Source organism: Rhodamnia argentea, chromosome 4 (genome assembly GCF_020921035.1).
Source record: "Rhodamnia argentea isolate NSW1041297 chromosome 4, ASM2092103v1, whole genome shotgun sequence".
Classification (NCBI taxonomy): Eukaryota; Viridiplantae; Streptophyta; class Magnoliopsida; order Myrtales; family Myrtaceae; genus Rhodamnia; species Rhodamnia argentea.
The window spans coordinates 14,384,454-14,401,752 of record NC_063153.1 but is presented as its reverse complement, the minus strand read 5'-3'; the positions used below and the strand labels follow the sequence as shown (position 1 = coordinate 14,401,752).

The 17,299-nt window shown below is 41.5% G+C and overlaps 4 protein-coding genes across 10 annotated transcripts; all 4 read right to left on the bottom strand.

The window, feature by feature from the left end:
• Nucleotides 1-434: 434 nt before the first annotated feature.
• On the bottom strand, nt 435-2,550 carry LOC115749206 (venom phosphodiesterase 2). The gene has a single exon (XM_030685930.2). The coding sequence runs from the start codon at nt 2,285-2,287 to the stop codon at nt 776-778; it is 1,512 nt and encodes a 503-aa protein (XP_030541790.1). The 5' UTR covers nt 2,288-2,550; the 3' UTR covers nt 435-775.
• Nucleotides 2,551-2,873: 323 nt separating this feature from the next.
• On the bottom strand, nt 2,874-7,810 carry LOC115749207 (protein HEAT STRESS TOLERANT DWD 1). Its single transcript, XM_030685931.2, has 12 exons — nt 7,617-7,810; nt 7,294-7,460; nt 7,001-7,079; nt 6,489-6,665; nt 6,272-6,370; nt 5,153-5,321; nt 4,956-5,062; nt 4,718-4,857; nt 4,549-4,621; nt 3,759-3,874; nt 3,518-3,635; nt 2,874-3,423 (listed from the first exon to the last, which is right to left on the bottom strand). The coding sequence occupies exons 1-12, from the start codon at nt 7,662-7,664 to the stop codon at nt 3,292-3,294; spliced, it is 1,425 nt and encodes a 474-aa protein (XP_030541791.1). The 5' UTR covers nt 7,665-7,810; the 3' UTR covers nt 2,874-3,291.
• Nucleotides 7,811-8,386: 576 nt separating this feature from the next.
• LOC115749195 lies at nt 8,387-12,512 on the bottom strand. Of its 7 annotated transcripts, none has more exons than XR_007198237.1 (12): nt 12,352-12,512; nt 12,204-12,260; nt 12,025-12,076; nt 11,840-11,913; nt 11,615-11,745; nt 11,278-11,395; nt 11,019-11,182; nt 10,609-10,932; nt 9,900-10,508; nt 9,222-9,344; nt 8,858-9,042; nt 8,387-8,637 (listed from the first exon to the last, which is right to left on the bottom strand). XR_007198237.1 is itself a non-coding variant. In XM_030685910.2 (12 exons), the coding sequence occupies exons 1-12, from the start codon at nt 12,374-12,376 to the stop codon at nt 8,634-8,636; spliced, it is 1,749 nt and encodes a 582-aa protein (XP_030541770.1). In that variant the 5' UTR covers nt 12,377-12,512; the 3' UTR covers nt 8,387-8,633. The 7 variants fall into 7 exon arrangements, 6 of the variants coding, with proteins under 6 accessions (XP_030541770.1, XP_030541772.1, XP_030541773.1 ...); XM_030685910.2 differs by having other exon boundaries at nt 8,858-8,925; XM_030685912.2 differs by having other exon boundaries at nt 8,858-8,925; nt 9,222-9,335.
• Nucleotides 12,513-13,490: 978 nt separating this feature from the next.
• Nucleotides 13,491-16,224, bottom strand: LOC115749219 (WASH complex subunit 1-like). The gene is made up of 2 exons (XM_030685948.2): nt 15,916-16,224; nt 13,491-13,888 (listed from the first exon to the last, which is right to left on the bottom strand). The coding sequence occupies exons 1-2, from the start codon at nt 16,052-16,054 to the stop codon at nt 13,560-13,562; spliced, it is 468 nt and encodes a 155-aa protein (XP_030541808.1). The 5' UTR covers nt 16,055-16,224; the 3' UTR covers nt 13,491-13,559.
• Between the last annotated feature and the right edge of the window lie 1,075 nt (nt 16,225-17,299).

Below are 17,299 nucleotides of genomic sequence, written 5' to 3'. Positions count from 1 at the left end.
TGATGCAAAGCAAAAAACCGAAAGGACCGATCTTCCACGGAAAACGGTTTTCTCCTCAGAAAAATTCTGCGGATGCATTGTGAAAGACACAGGAAGCGCTCCACAAGTTAAAGAGAACACATTTGAGTTGTAATTTCCCATTTTTACCACCACTTCACCCAGGCCGCTGCGGAGCAGCCATTCCATTACCAATTTACCACTGTCTTCACCTCCAGTTCTGTTCCCACCTCTGTCAATACAACCACCAGCGAGCCACTGTTGCTGCCACCAGTCCACCACCACCCGACCACCCGACTTAAAACCCTCAATCGAGCTCAGCCAACTAACACTCGAAATCTTTTAATGTGCATATGAGTCGTTGATACTTATTATCTCATATTCTACGTTCCAGGACAGAGTACTTGAAACAAACCATAACCTGAACACAAGAAACATGACAAAAGCAATTGCTGCCACCAGATGACATATATCATCGGTATCACATAAACCATTTATGTTCTCACAGATTGAGCTCATAATGAATGGAAATGACTTAGGCAAATTAATAGCATTCCACTACTAAACATATATGCCACATTACTGACCAAGGAATGATCCAAAGCATTCAAGAACCTTACCTCTCTAGTGAACTGCCTGATTTCTAGATCCGTGACTGTTACCTAGGCGAACTCCTAGATACATGTTTTTTGCATTATATCAAGATGCTCGGTTTGCTTCGCTGACGTCCTAGAAGCGGTGAGGCGAGGCTGATCTGAAGCTGCTGTAGAGAGAAACATCACGGGCTAGGCAAAAGAATAGATTTTGAAAAAGAAGCAGATCCATTATTTGAAGCACCCTGTATCTTCAAAATCGAAGTGACCAAGTTGTATATCTGAACGTTTTCAAAAGAAGGGACTTTTCGCCCCCTAGCGAACTCAGGACCATGACCAATGAAGATCGACCTCATGGAGAAGATATCATTGTCATAGCCGTGCGCTCCTCCGCATTCCTGGTGCTTCTTTCTCTTCTGTTCCACCTTGTATCCCTCTTCAATCAACCCTACTATGGGCGTAATCCGATCACTCGCCGCATAATGAAGCCTACTTGGCAAGTCTTCCTTGAGATACATCTTCAAATACTGTCCATTCCCAACTTTGCCGGATCTCAATCCCTCATTCATCTTCTCAACGACATCAGCCGGTGATACACTTGAAGGAGGACGGATCGCCAGCAATGGACTGTGAGATTGCACCCAATTTGCCGGGATGTCAATCCAAGATGCCAAATCATCCAAGAATATCAGCTTTTCATCGCAAGTCCCAACCATCCCATGATCACCAAGCATGATTATATTAACATCCTCAAAAACCCCTCTCTTCTCTAGACCCTCGATCAACCTTCCAATCATCCTATCGATCCTCGCAACTGCCTCGGTGATCTGAGGATCATCAGGCCCAACCTCATGACCCTGATGATCAGGATCCTCGAAATACAAAGTCATGAACGCAGGTATCTCATTACTAGGCACGTCGAAGAACTTCAAGACCGAATCGACCCGCTCCTCGAACGGCACTGATGCATTGTAAAACCTGCAGAAACGCTCAGGGCAAGTCCACGATCCTTTATTAACCTCAGATCCTGGCCAAAAGTAAGTGGCGGCCTTCAACCCATGATTCACCACGGTTTCCCACAAAGGCTCGCCGAGCCACCACTTGGGCTCATGACTAGCCATATTGAAGGTGTCCCCAGTATGAGGATCCACAAAGTGGTTATTGATGATGCCGTGATAAGCAGGGTACAAGCCAGTGACAATCGAGTAATGATTAGGGAAAGTGAGAGTAGGGAATACCGGAATCAGGCCCGCCTCGGCCTCAGTCCCGTTCGCGATCAGCCTGCCGATGTTCGGGGTCGGGGTCTTGAATTGGTACCCGAACCGGAACCCGTCGGACGAGATCAGAAGAACCACCGGCTTCTGCAGCTTCTTGAGAGAGCGAGCGGTGGTTTCAATTGAATTGGAATCGGAATTAGACGCGTTCGACGCTGATGCCGACGCCGACGACGACGACGGAGAAGTGGAAGGTGGAGGTTTAGAGAAGAAAAGGAAGGCGAACGCGGCGGCGGCGGAGAGAGCGATGCAAGTGACGAGGAGGAGAGAGATGAAGGCGACGGTGGCCACGGGTCTTTGAGCCGAGGACTTCGGTTTCGTCGACTCGTCGACCGAGTCAGTGTCGAACGAGAGGAGCGCGGTGGATGGGTTCGGAGGGTCCTCTTCTTGGGTGATTATCGGGGCTTGTTTGTCGGAGCCCATGTCGCAAAATCGAAGCTTTTTCCAGCGGAGAAAGCTTCCAAGCCTCCGATTCGTCCGAGGATTGCAGAAATTTTCAAGAACCGGGCAAATGAAGGAGCTCTCGATCTGGGTTCGGAGGAGGAGAGAGAGAGAGACTGGAAGGTCAAGAAATGAAGTGAAAATGAAGGTGGGTTTGAGGGGAGATCGATGGGTGAGAGGTCGCCGTCGGAGAAGACGAGACTGACCGGAGTTCTTTGATTGAGTCCCCACCAAGGAAGGGTGGTGGCAAGTGGTGTTGCGCTCTCACCCCTCGCCACACGCGTGTTTTGGCTGTGATTGACTAGTATTCGGTATTTATTTTCAAGCGGTATTTCAAAATATTTTTTTAAGGAATTTCTATTTTTTGGAAAAGTTCATGTCAAAATTCTGGAAAGTCTATGAAAGAACTGAAATGACAACAACCACCAAATTTGCTAATAGTTCCATCCAACAAACTTCCTGATATTCGGACAACTAAAGATTGGACATTATTCTAAGATACCAGTTTATTCCCTCACCTACAAGTACAAGAAGCACGTTTCAAATTCCTTTAAAGAAAAGCACAGCCAACCAAGCAAACCAGAAAATTGAACCTGATGCTTCAAATGAACATTACAAATTCAGACTCACAATGTATCCACATGTGCATTAACTTATACCGATGCTTAGGATCAAAGATCTCAAGTTACCAAACATTCCCAAAATTGAGGATGGCCGCCAAGACCAAATATTCTACTGAAAATTCCCAGAAACCCTTGCACGGGCAAACATCAAAAGAGCGGGACAACGAAGCTAAGTAGCACAGCAAGCAAGACAGAACCATACAAATGGAAAACAGACACGACTCGCGGTTATGAGCACGGTATGTTGCTGCATCATCCACTGCGTAGAACCTGCTCATGCGGTTTGTGCACCTCCATGGTTGGAAGTCATTTAGCACTGTGTCCTTTGGGTAGGGCAGGTATTGCTCGGTGAGGTGTCGATTTTCAGGCACCATCTGAAGGAAGAGTACTCTGTATGTTCGAGGGCATGAGGATGTTAAAACCGTCCGCTGCTGTAGATACAATCATTCCTGGAATTTGAGCATGCCAATGCAATTCTTTCAAGTCCTTTTGTCCCTGTTAACAGAGAAGTGATGGTTGAGCATGAGGAAACGAAAGACGACTGCTTCTAGATTATGCTCAATATACATGCCTGGGATATGTATCGTACCTGGTGAACAAAGAGGAGCTGTGGAGGTAAATCCTCGGGGGCATTCACTTGCTCTTTCGTTTTGGCTTTAAACTCTGCCTCCTCTTCCTCATCCTTTTCCAAGGAAAGATCCCAGATTCTGTTCATCAAAGTCCAAGAAAGAGAGAATTCAGTGAGAGCATCAAATCGTTTACCATTTATCGCATTGAATAGTTGACATTTTATGCTGCTTCTGTAGTCTCCAATATGCATGTTAACTTACGTGAGCTGGCAGTCGGATGATGACACTGCCAATGTAGAGGCTTCATGTGGGCTCCATTCGATTGAGGTGACCGGGTGTTTATGGTACTCAAAATGAGCAACCACAGAATCACCTTCCTATCAAATGAAAAAAGATACGACATAATAAGGATCTAAAAGTTTTCAAGTACTTGGCAAAGAAAAAACAAATTACAGTTCCCTCTCGAAGAGATCCCTTTAAAGTCCCAGGTTTGTTATATGACAATGTAAAGAAAAGGTATGGCCGAATAAATCCATACAAGCAGTTAATAATGAAAGAGCATCCTCATGGGGAACAGACCATCTTCACGAGATTAAGCACGTGTATCCACAAAATGAGAGTAAACAAGCTTTGATGCCTACCAAGGCAGGAAATTTCCTCTTGGAGGATATGAAAGAGAGAGGAAGAATTAATGAGAAAGAGCGAAAGGCGAGAAACTGTCGTTAGCTAATAGGAAGAATCAAGTGCAAACTAACTCGAGGAAACTGCCAACAGACTATCGCACATACGTCAGATTGCACTCTGAAAAACTGAAAAATAGAATACATAGCAGATGAAGAAGAGCTACTTACTAGAGAAATCACTAGAAGAACAACAGATTGCATAAACTTTTTCTGTTAAGGTGCCGCTTGAAAACGCAACTAGTATCAAAATAAGTAAAGCTTTTATCAAGGCTCATGCAGTCATGCTCTAAAGGGATTTCACCACATGTCACCTCTTTCCGAAAACATTCCACCACAAGAATGGAAAATGCTCCATAGATAAGAAATACCTTGAGTAATCTAAGATCACGAATTGAAAATGTCCCATCATCACACCCCGATGCCAACATACAGCTAGCCAGCCTGAACAGATTCAAATCATTCACGGGTCACCAATAAGATCAACAATGCAGAGTTTTAAGTGAGTGTCGATATAGGACAAGCTAAGGGTAAACAAACCTGTTCCATGAGATGACATTCACATCAGCATCATGCGCCTTAAAAGAAACAGCTGGTGTCTTCCCTAAACGGGTGTCCCATATCGCAATAGTTCTGTCAACTGAACAAGAGGCAAAGACATTTTGTTCTGTGGGGCTCCACTGCAGGATTGATAGTAAGAAATTGCTTAATATTAAATGGCATGAGAGCTGTTGCTCATAGTTCTATAGTTAACTGGAGGAAGTATTCATAAATGTACTTGCAGATCTTCAACACTAGCAGCATGTCCAATAAAAGGAGTAGAATCAACATTCCACGTTGAACCGGATGTCGGTTCCCAGAGATGGATGCTATTCTTGCAGTCCCCTGCAAGTGCAATTAATGCAGAGACAATCAATCACACTTAGCAACTACAGATTAAAAAATAGATCTGTCAGGAACTTCTATTGCCATTACCAGATACGAGCCTCCCAGGTACAAGAGGACTCCAATCTAAGGCATAACCTTCATCTTTGTGGCCCCCAAACTTCATTAATGGAGCCTGATTAAAAACTGAGGAAGCTCCCTGGCTGACGTCTGTTTCTGATTCAGCCAAAGCATTCAAATGGGAGCTGAAGTCCCATATCTGCAATAACACAGGCATAGACGATGATATAAATATCACTGATGTGTCCTTAAATATCTCATAGTCCATGTAAAAATTACCCCAACACCCCGCACAACATACACACAAAATCCCACAACCAGAACATGAAAAAGCCTCTCTATGGTGTTTAGAATACTTGTACTAAGAAAACCCTGTTGATCACCAGTTGTTACGCCATTCATATGATCCCAAGTACCTTACACCAATAACAATACATAAATATCCAAGGAAAGTTAGCGAGCAATAGTTGCAAATTTTAGAGCAACAAAATGCAGTCTAAATCGCCAATCTTCTCTTCCCCAATAAAATGTGATGCATTTAAGAATTCAAAGGTGATCATAGGCTTCACAATCACCATGATATAGCCAGTGTGGATTGGTGCATTCTAGAACTATAAGCGAGAAAAAAAAAAATTCTGTGAGGATGCAAAAGATTATCGCTTAGATAGACGGCAGCAGCCTAGTGAAGGTGGTTAAAACAATGTCAATGCTTTCATTTTCACGGCAACAATACTGGTTGAGATGCCAAGGACCAATGCTTATGAGATCTCAGCTCATAATTGAAGAAACAAATAAGTTATCCAATACTACTAGCTGGTGATAGCTGGTGTTTATGTACCTTATATATAAGAAGAAACTGGTGATCATAGTAGGCAAGTGTACATAAGGGAAGATGGCCAGAGTAGGTCATGCTTCAAATAATACCCAGGATGTGACAAATGGCAATATCCGCAAACAAGCCAAAAAAATGCCTCTTCTTTGTATAGAAAAGTTAGAGGCTACAATTGTTTCATCGTTAAGCAAAAACAACCTAACTAAGCAAAAAGAGAGTGTTTAAACCCATTACACAACCCACTTCTTCTATTGTGTATCTCAAGTGCGGTATCAAGCCAACAACCAAAAAGAATCAGATGCGCCAAACCTACTTACTTGCACATGACCAGAGTCTGCCCAAGATGCGCAGATATGGGGATTTTGATTCATAGCTCTTATTCGATTAACACATCCTTCATGGCCTACTTTTCTTAGCTGCCCATAAAACCAAAGATCGAGAGTCAAAATCACCAGGCAAAATCACACCATATTTCACAAGACAGTAAACTTGTCATAAGGCTCAGTCAAATGCCAAAAGGGAACAAGAAATTGCCTGCAAAACTGGCATCCCAGATCCACCAAGTTCATTGTCACTATCTTCATCACTATCACTACTGTCACTCTCTTCGTCAACATCGTCAGTAGATTTGGATGGCAATGGTTCACGCCTTTTACCAGTAATATTGCTTACTTTGAATATCCCAATTGAGTTCCAAGAAGCTTTCTCTGCCTGCAAACAACAGTAGCACTGTGACCATTGAAACTACATAGCCAGCGATGAAAATAGAGGATACTATGACTGACATGAATTTCCATTTTGTTTCACACTATTACACTCTTCTAAAGTGCCAAGATCCTCATGAAGCAGATTTTCATCCTACCCATGATAACTCATAAAGAGAATTGACCACTCCTAATAATGATATTTCTCACAAACAAAAGCTCCATACAGTAAAAAAGGCAATGCCCAGAAAGACAGCATAAAAGAGTTCCAGGGGCCTTTCCAAAGACCATGTCTGGCATCCATACACATCAACTAAAAACTGAATCAGCAGAACTGCTCACCTGAGTCCCAGTGACAAAGTAAACTGTATGCGGAAATTCAGTCCGAACCAATCCCAATGTATCGCGGACAATATCGAAACTGCCAAAAGAAATACTTTCAGCATATGCACGAAACAAACAAGACCAAGTAGCAGAAGCAAGTACAGTTATCCTAGAATTCCCAATAAAGTAAAAGGAAAAAAAAATCTTTGACGTTGCATGGAGTTTCTTGAGAATCGATTCTCAGGACTCTCTCTCTCTTCCCCAGCATTTCCTGGGCAAGCAAACAGGGAAAAAATCACAATCTAAAGCACCTGAGGCAAGGCCAGCCAATGTGGAAGGCGTGAAGGGAATTGTAAGCAGAAGGGTCGCACTGAAGCTCTTCTCCTTCCTCTAACTTGTCCACGCCTGGCTGCCACACCTTTGTAGGCATTGAAGGAATTGAAGAAGATGAAGACGACCCATCTGCTGTCTTCGATCCCTGCACTCCAATAACAACCAAAAGAGCAGCCTTTTAGAAACTGGAATCCATGCAACACCTTTTTCTTTTAAAGGGTAAGCGCGAATTCTCTAATTCGTCATCCACATGGCTGTCGAATTGAGACGATCCTTGCAAATTTCAGAGAAAGGCTCGGACCTTGTTCTTTCTTTTAGCTTTCTTGGGGTTCTTTATGCTTCGAACCATGTTTGGTTTCTGGGTCGCTCGATGGTATGCGTGCCCAGAAGCGCAAATAAAAACCAACGAATGTGTCGAACAGTGGGGGTTTTTGGATTGGGATGCGTTAATTGCTAGGGTTTAAGCTCGCTTGCTCTCTCTCTTTCTGTCTTTCTCTGACGCTTCTTCAACCGCTGAGCCGCTTCCCTTCAAGCCCAAACAGCTATTCGAGGCTTTAAGAGTTGCCCCCCAATAATTTCACGAATTTGCAAAGTGAACCCGATTTGAAATATCGTTGCACATGGAAGTCCTCTTGTACACATTGCACGTTTTCTAAGATGATAAATAAAACTAATATGTTGATTATAAACCCAACTTTTTCTAATGACTTCAAGTTGTCTTAACCCTCGGATATATCAGGTCGTGATACGACTCTCTTCTCATTTCATTGATAATTAGTAGGTAATTGACGCCTGATAAATTTTCCTTGCATAGAATATTTCAATTCAAACGGAAGATTGTGCGATCTAACTATATCACTAATCATGTTTAACCTTACAAACCATCGACAAAATGCTGATTGATTATCTATGTAAGTCAGAGGAGAAATTTAGGTGCAAATTTCAGCTTTATAATACTTCGTGAGAAATCTTACTTCTTTCTTACCGCAAACATTTGAATTTTACCGCGATTGCCTAACGTAACTTATGATGATCTACATCGGTGAACATGGTGAAGAAAGAACCGGCTCGAGGAGAAGATGATCTGCATTTCAAGATCGTCGAGTCGCTTCGAGAATGAATGTACAGTTACAACTCCCATGGCACTTTACATGAAGATCCTTCACTCATGTAAAACAAGGCAAAAGGAGAGAGGGTGCTGGTAGCTTTTGCAGATAATTCAAAACCATGAACAAGCAGATATGACTTCGTGACCAGACATTGTTCTAGCTCGAGCATGTGATGTTTCCTCCAATGGCTGCTTCACCACCATGCAATGTTACCTGCAATGCAACGAAATCGACCGACATCAGGATCGAGATCAACGAAGCAGGCTAATAAAACCATCCTATAACAAGGTGACTGGTGCAATTATAAAATGCTTTCGAGGGTTGCGGACAATGGTCATGATCGTGGGATTTTGGCGATATCTACGTTCATAGATTTTTCAGGACATACTGGCAAGGATGAATGAGCCAGGCTGAGGAGAAGTACAGCAAGTACCTGTCTTTTCTTTGCCTGGTGAGCAGAACAAGAGCCCCAAATCCTACCATAATTGCAACTTTCATCACCTAGCAAGGAGGGAGAAACATTTAGCGATTGACGGGATTCTCGCTCTTTTGGTCCGAGTTGCGTTTTTTCACTGATTATAATGTACTGATAGTCGATGCCAGTTGATTCACAAGTCACTGAGCAATAACACATGCGACTTACCGCCAATCAGTCATAGCCTTATCTATGGATTTCTCACCATTATTTGCCATGTATGAAGCATTACAATGAGAATCTCACTGGGAACTAATAATTCAAAATTACCTTTTTCTTATGAACATTCCAATTAATATGGTATAAGTCTGCAAATTTTCACCTGCCCGATCGGTCCTCCAGAAGAATCGACATCTGTTGAATTGTCGGTTTTTGGTCTCGTCTTCCTGTAAGAATTCGTCTGGTCTTTCTTCGCCTCGTTTTCGTTTCTTCTCCCCTTTGTATGCTGAAAATCATTAATAAGACACATTCACAAGGCTCCAAATCCACACACTAATTTAGCAGGTATGAAGGATCGTCAAAAACAGCTATTCTAGATCTTATATTCCGTACTGCAGTCTGTCAATCTCAGTCATGGATGCTTCTAATGCCGATGCCTACTTTCCAAATTAGTCTCGTTCAATGAAGCTAGGATTAGCAATGCTTAAACATCATAATATAGGCCAACCAAGCATACTGTTAAATTAGTTAAAGTGATATATGAAAAATCACCAACTAGCTGACGGGCTTTCACATCCTACTAATGAAGTAAAACATCGATTTCAATCCGAACTTAACATTAAGACAAGCTGAAAGGCACACCTTTTATTTGGAAGTTGGACATACTTTATTTTTTTTTCTCTAGGATATGCAACCCCGTACGCACACGCCCACACTGAAACTTTTGTTCTTGCGACTCTTCACAATATTGTCCTGCTCTAACAGGTTTGAACCTAAGAGTAGAGACGATTGCAGCCAATTTATGGACCAAAAGACTGGAAGCTAAAAGTCAAAAATATACCTCTCCAGCATTTTCAGGCATCGACATCCTAATTTTCCCCCTCAATGTACTCGTTTCGATACTGCAGCATCCCATCAGATGCGTTGCCTGTTTCCCTCCCGAAGTAATACAAAGGTTACTGGGTTCGTAAGGAAATATCCACGCACCTGACGGTCCTGACCTCTCAAATGCATCATGGTCCCTTTGGCAGCAACTCATTGACTTCACTTTATCGTTCGGAGCTCTTCGAAATTTTATTTTTTGTGAATCTACGGAATCTATTGCTTTTCCACTCCTTCCAACCACATTGCCCCTAGATTCATGTTGCTCCGAAGACCAATCATGTGAACTATCTGGTTGATTCTCCGTCGCTGTTATATTCGAGCGCCCAGTGTCATGAGAAGATTTAGTAACGTGCAGTGGTCTAGTTGGACCAGCTCCTGTTTCACTTCGAGATGCAGCTTGCTGCGACTCTTCATTAAGAAAAGGACTATGGACCTTCTGCGGAATCGGCTCAGCTCCTTTACTATCTGTCTTAATTTTTTTAAATTGATGGTTAGCAAAATCTTCCGTTCTGGACGTGCTCGGTTCTGTTTCAGCCGGTGGTGCTTTTATACAAGGTTGCATATCCTGGTTATTGCGATCGAGAGCAACACACCATAAACATAAAATATACTAAACCCACAGCAACACACTAAAATGAATTTTGGAAGCGGCATGCTAGATATACCTGAGCTAGACTACTTTCAAACACACTTATGACTTTCCTTACATTGCTTGGAGTCCTCTCGAGAGGATCTTGTGCCTCCGTATTGCAAGTGACGCCTTTCTCAAGTCCAGGAAAGACCAAAGAGGTTTTCACAGTGGAGGAGGTTGACGTCAAGTGAGGAAACAAAGAATCTTTTTCTTCTTTCAAACGTGCTGCAAGAACAGCATTATATGATGACTGGTTCTCAATCTTTTTGAAAATTTTCTTCGAGCTAACTCCAGTTGGGCTTGTATCAATCCTCCGACATGGAGTACTTGGTGAAGTATCTTCACTTCTATCTGTATGCTTCATTAACAGGAATGGAAACCGTTAGAAAGAATTGATACTCAAACTGGTATTCCTCTGTCCAGAACAACAGAAAAAAAGCTTACACTTGTATGATCCTTGACTGGGATTATTTGCTTCTGACTAGGCCGAGTCAGTTTACAAATTCCAGATTTTGCATCAGCTTCTTCAGAAGAATCTGGTACTGCAGCGCCTTGTGCCATTTCTGCTTTGATCTTCTCAAATCCAACTTGAGGGTGTCCAAGTGATCCTTTGAAGAGACGTGTAAACAAAAGATAAACATGTTCTAAATTACTTAACGGTTTCTGCTTATCTGCTGTTTCATAAAGAAATTAAGGGGCAAACCTGAAATTTGTAAATTCCCTTCAGTGGCAACTTTACTCCGAGCAGCTGAAGCACTCCCGGCAACTTTAGAAGTGGGGTTGAGAAGTTCACCGTGCTTCTTCTTTAGTGCAGATAGTCTCTAAAAGGGAATATTAAGTACACATATCAAACAACAATAGATGATTAAGTAAATGCTGCAACAGAGATAATGTCATTTCATTTTGGCATGTTAACTGATCGAATTCCAGTGTATCGAGTCAACATTTATTCTCAGAATTGACAAATGAGGGGAAAGAAGAAAAGGGTTTATTCCTGAATTCCAAACATTGCAAGCCTAGAGAGACGAAGTGAACATTACCATCATTCGTATTCGATTCTGCTCTTCATCGCTGAGGGTGAACCGGATCTTCAAATGCACTTCCCCACCGCCTTCAAAAGGGAAGAAATCATCCCAAAGGCCTTTCTCAACAGCCAATTTGGTCTCAACACCTGCCTCCAAACAGAACAATTAAATCCCATTGTTCTTACTCCACCAGGAAATCAAAAGTTTCTAATCTCATAAATCTATAAATGTCCATCGTACCTGTTCGAGACACCTCGTTCCCATCCTTGTCTAGTAGTCTCACAACCAAATTCTCGCGGAGGGTAGTTAATGGACTGCACCAACTCAAAACCACACGTGGAATGCACAATCAAAATCTCTAATGTCGCAAACTCAAAAACCCGACAGAGGGACAGGAGATTTGAATCAATTCCAACTATCATTACATTGAGAAATCGCCATCATCACCAATCTGATACTCCTTTTTCCCCATTGTTACTGCAACACCCAAAAAAAAAAAAAAAAAACCCTTAAAAATTAAGAGCTTCAGAATCCACACACTTAAATTTTGATTCTTCACGAGGACAAATGAATGAGAAAAAAGCAAGGAAGAGAAATTACTAACCTTTGATGGACATGGAAGAAGGAGGTGATTGAGAGGGAAGATTCACAATATCCAGGACTGGAGCAAAACTCGAAAGACCATCTTATATATTAGCATGAAACTGGATGAACTACCATGAAGTAATGAAGATCAAGTGGCGCAATAATACCTGAAATTTGAATTGTTCCCGGCATTGAAAAGGCACAGTTCTAAAGAAAACTTCGAGGTGCAAATGATGAAGGGTAATAGGTCTATGAAAATAGCGAGTCTGCTCTGTTTTGCAAATGAACCTGCCCGCCGGGAGACCAGAGAGAGGGGAGACCGAATGTATGTGGTTGGACTTGAGGTAAGGTTGCATTGAAGGGCCCACAAATTACAAAATTGCATGTTACCCCCCTCAAAATATAGTAGTGAAAGATCTCATAGTTGTCTCACTCGGTCAGTTCTTGAATTCTAAATGACAGTTATTACAGTTTGGAGTCATTTGGTTCCAAGAACTTACCCTGTTCTTTTTTAATCTGGGCACTCCATTTAATAACTTTATGTCGTCAATACATGGTATAGTTCTACAGATGGTCACCCAAATAACATCCTTATTGCGGCTGTAGACTCCTGTATGATTGCATCTAGATTTTAAAGGGAACCTCGATTCGTTGAATCTGCAATGTCAATACACATGAAAGAGGAAAAGTTTACTATTTAACTTGATGTTCTCCACTCTCAGATTGAAAATGTTGGTGTTGGAATCCGAGTTCAATACTAGCCAAAATTGCACTGCAACTCAAGTTGACCACGATGACCGCAATTTATTCCAGTCACTAAAGCTTAGTTAATAATGTAAAATTCGGAAATTAAAACACAAATTCTCATTTCCACGAGCGACAAGATTCAATAGAGAGTTTCTGATATGTCCTGCTTAAAGTAGATCATGAAAGGGAGCATAACACTGTACAACGACAACAAAACAATAGTGAGGAGACAAAATCTCAACGTCACTAGCAACGCTCATATGCATTAGTTGATTAGTGGTCAAAGAAATAATGCTCCAATATTTGTAAGGTTTCTCTTCGAGGACGTTCTGGTGACTCTAGATCAGCTCCCTTGCACTGTGTACAGCTGAAGACGCCGATATTGAAGGCTTGAGTAGTTTGCATCTTGCATGCTGAGAAATCAATCTTCTTGCAGCTACAGCTGCAAAACCTGCCCATTCAGGGGAAGTAAGTGCAGCTCGTGCAGCTCGAGCACAGCAGAAGAGCCTCGGCCGACCAATAGAAGTTCAACAGTTATCGATCTATAAAAATGTGCATATCCTGAAAGCAGCTCTCGTAAGCTAAAACGTTAACTAACAATCCAATGAGGAGAAATGGGAACAATTAGCTATAAATCCGGGATAGATTCTGCACGAATGAACTGTTTAAGGATGGCCTTTTCCTCGTCAATTTGCTTTTTCTCTTCACGGTTGTTGGGTTTCACTTTCCTTTTCTCTTCTAGAATCCATTTGAATAGCTCCCGTTTTTCTTCTTCAGGAATGGGCTGATAAATTTTCACGGGCTCTATGCCCGATGACTGAAGAAGGGATTCCTCTGCATAAGTATCCATATTCATTGATGGAGAAGCAGAAACTACTTTTTCCGCTTTGCTCTCTTCTACACCATGGCCAGCAACTTTAATCTTGTCCTTTTTCCCAGCTCGATAGAAGATATAAGCTGCAATGTTCAAAGTCGAGAACTTCACAATCTGTAGCTATGCTTCGTTTCTAGGTGACTATACAGTGTTTTCTCCAATACAACATACAGGGGAGCAAAATTCTCAGAAATGCAATCCACAACAATGAGGAATATATCACTTTCAAGCTACATAAGTTACCTAACCTCTGCATCAAAGGCGAAGATGGTAGAATCAGATAATTTCATTCAAGGAACAACCCTCATCTAAGATTCAGGTTTATACATTAACTCCCTAGAGAGACTACAAGTCAAATAATGAAATTTGTCTTTCCAAAGACAGTCTACTCCATAGCAATACACTGATAAGATGACTATGTCCATAATCAGAATCGTCATTGGGGCCCCCTGTTGAGCCAGACTAAATATTAGCCAATTCATCTGGATACTTTCTCAACGAGAAAAGGTCATCATTCTCGGCATCTTGATTCACAAACTTAAAATCAGCTGACATCAGGAAGACACCTTATGTCTATATCTGTTAAATACTAAATGAGATGAAGTAAGTATCAGGAAGAGCAAGATAGCTGCAAAATAACCAACAATTTACCCAGGCCTTTAAGACAGCTCTAATGATCTTCTCAACATTCAAGAAAGCACCTAAAGAACTAGAATGTAGGAGCCATGAAGCATTTACCTTGCAACCTTTCTGAAGTGCCTCATTGTCAAGGCTTTGACAGCAATACATGAGCATATATGCATTGTTTAAATAGCATTTTCCATTATACCCAAGATAATCCTTGAGTCCAGATTAACCCTTCTCATCCCAAATTTTCGAAATGAAATGATCACAGTCCTCCTAAAACTGGGTCCCTATTTATCAAGAATGATAATGATGACTACAAGATCAGAGCAGAAGATGTAAATTACCATTTTGCAACGAACAATAGCGCTTTTTTGCATCTAAGCTACTGGCATAACATGTGTTACAGTATTAGGAGGAGGCACTGAATAAGATGAAACTTTTAATGATGAAGTACTTCATACAACAATCAAGAAACTCTATACAAGATTACCTCAACATAGAAATACACCCTCAAAGCTGAATCCCTTCAAGACACCTCACTAGCTCATCTCTGGAGTTCTTACACCGACTTCCCTGGTTATTCTTGATTGGTGGAAGGGTTAAGGTATTTATACAAGAAGGAGAGGACATTGAGAAGTGGTTGGTGAAATGAGGGATCGCTGCTCCTTAGCGTTGAACTTAGTAGGTGAAAATAATGGTGTAAATACAATAAGAGGTAAGTTAGGCAAGTTTGCCTAAAGCGCAACCAAGATCCGTGATATGAAAGCCAGACTCAGAAATAAGTAGTAGTGATAGCCACCCCCTCAAGGCTAAACATATTGTTCTCAAATCGGCCTCTATGTTGTTTTTGGCCACTCAAAGTACTTCTTAGGCTGAAATTTTACACCCTTCGGTAAACCCAGAGTAAGGGGACAAAGTTCAGCTAGTTCGCTACTTTGCTGGGAAAGAAAACTCTATGGTAAAGGTCTAGTGTCCATAAGTATATAACCAGGACCAGCAGAAGAATAAGAAAAGACGAAGGTCTTCCCATGACGAGTTCTAGAAGATTCAACGTGTGATTTCAACAAAAAAGTTGTAAGGCTACACGCCCGTTGCTATTGCTGATGCAACAGCCAAAAGAACCCTTAACATTGGAAATGAAAAACCTAAACTAATTGTCCTCAAGGATTTTTAGTGCCGCAAACGCAGCTTCCACAGAGTAAAATAAGCACACCTTTAAAAAACAAATGGATCAGTTCAGCTAAACCCATCACACAAGCATTTTATCAAACAGGTAATGCACGAAACTCCAGGCCCACGATTAAGAACCCCTTTTCCGCGCAACGTGCGAAAAGATCGAAACTTCTTCGACATGGCAACACTTCTAACGTGAGAAACAGAAAGTTAAAGTGACCTTAACAGGTCAAATGCAAAGCGACACCACCAAAACCAAGAATGCAGGATTAGATAGCGAAGATAGAGAGGAACAGAGAAGCGAACTGACCACCGAGGGCGAGGTTTGAAATCAAGAGAAGGCGCCATACGGGCTTGAAACGAGCTGCGAGCAATCCCGTTGGAGAAGGCACGTCAGATGGCGGCGGCGGTGGCGGCGGAGGTGGGGGAGGAGGAGGATGGGACTCCATTTGAAAACGGGGGCTATCCAAGATTCAACTTTTATCCCGTACTTGCAAGTGCGTGGGATTAACTCGATTCAGACACAATTATCTGATGATTAATCGTGGTTAACAGCTAAACATGGGATTGAGAGTCTGCTACTTTGCTATGAAACAAGAGTTTCTTTATGTGAAAGAAAACCATATTTCCAAATAAAATTCTTTTCTAACTAGTAATATTGATATTAAAAAAAAAAAAACATTGCTAGCAAAAAAAAAATTGATAGCTGTGAGAAATAATGAGAATAACAACATGTTGCTTGTCATAAATTCTTGAAAAAGTAGACTCATAATAATTTTTAAATTTATTTTTTATAGTTCACAACATGTTATCAATTTCAAAGTAGAAAAAAAAAACTATCATGTAAGCATATTCCAAAAAAAAACATGACAATCTTCCTCCGATTGCCTAGTACTTCGTATAATCTTATTGTATGGAATTTCGGCCATTGAATGACCCTAAAAATCCGTTAATTGACAAATTCCATGTATGATACCTTTGTATTTCAAAAAAAAAAAAATCCAAAACACACAAATTTATATCTGATTCCAATGAAATATGAAAATGTGATGATATGAACTCAAATTTTGAGCAAGTTAAGCTAACAAAGCTTATTTATAATCAAAGTATTCACTTCAAGTACTTTTGAAAAAAACCTCTTGTGAAAAAGGCTCCTTTTCAAGATTTTCATTTTTTAATTTTCTTTATAGGCTGTTGAGAAAATTCCAAATAAAGATTTAAAATGCTCTTATTTTCTCAAATAAAACTTGAAGTGCCCTTTTTATTTTAAAGCAGAGGCTTGATCAAGAACATTTTCATCATTTACTATTTTGATTTCTTTTTCCTTTTTTTTCATTTTTTTTCCTTTGGTTTTTCCCTATGTTCCAGCCGACGAGGGCTCGCCTTGCCAAGGCCTCGCCCGGATGCCTCAATAGCCGCCATGGGACGATGACTGGGGGTAGACGATGACAAATGGTATTTTGTTCGAGCAAAGAAGTCTTGCCGATGATCGTTGTTTCATTCCTCCCAGCCATCAAGGTGACCGAGCGAGGCCCCAGCAAGGGTCGCCTCGCCTATGGCCATCAAGGCGGGGTCACCCTTGACGGCCGCGAGGGACAACTAGCTTGGGCGAGGCGAAGCCGGCCCTCACCCAAACCCTTGTCGGTTGCGGTGAGAGGGTCGCCACAGCCGAAACAAGGAAAAAAAAAAGAAAT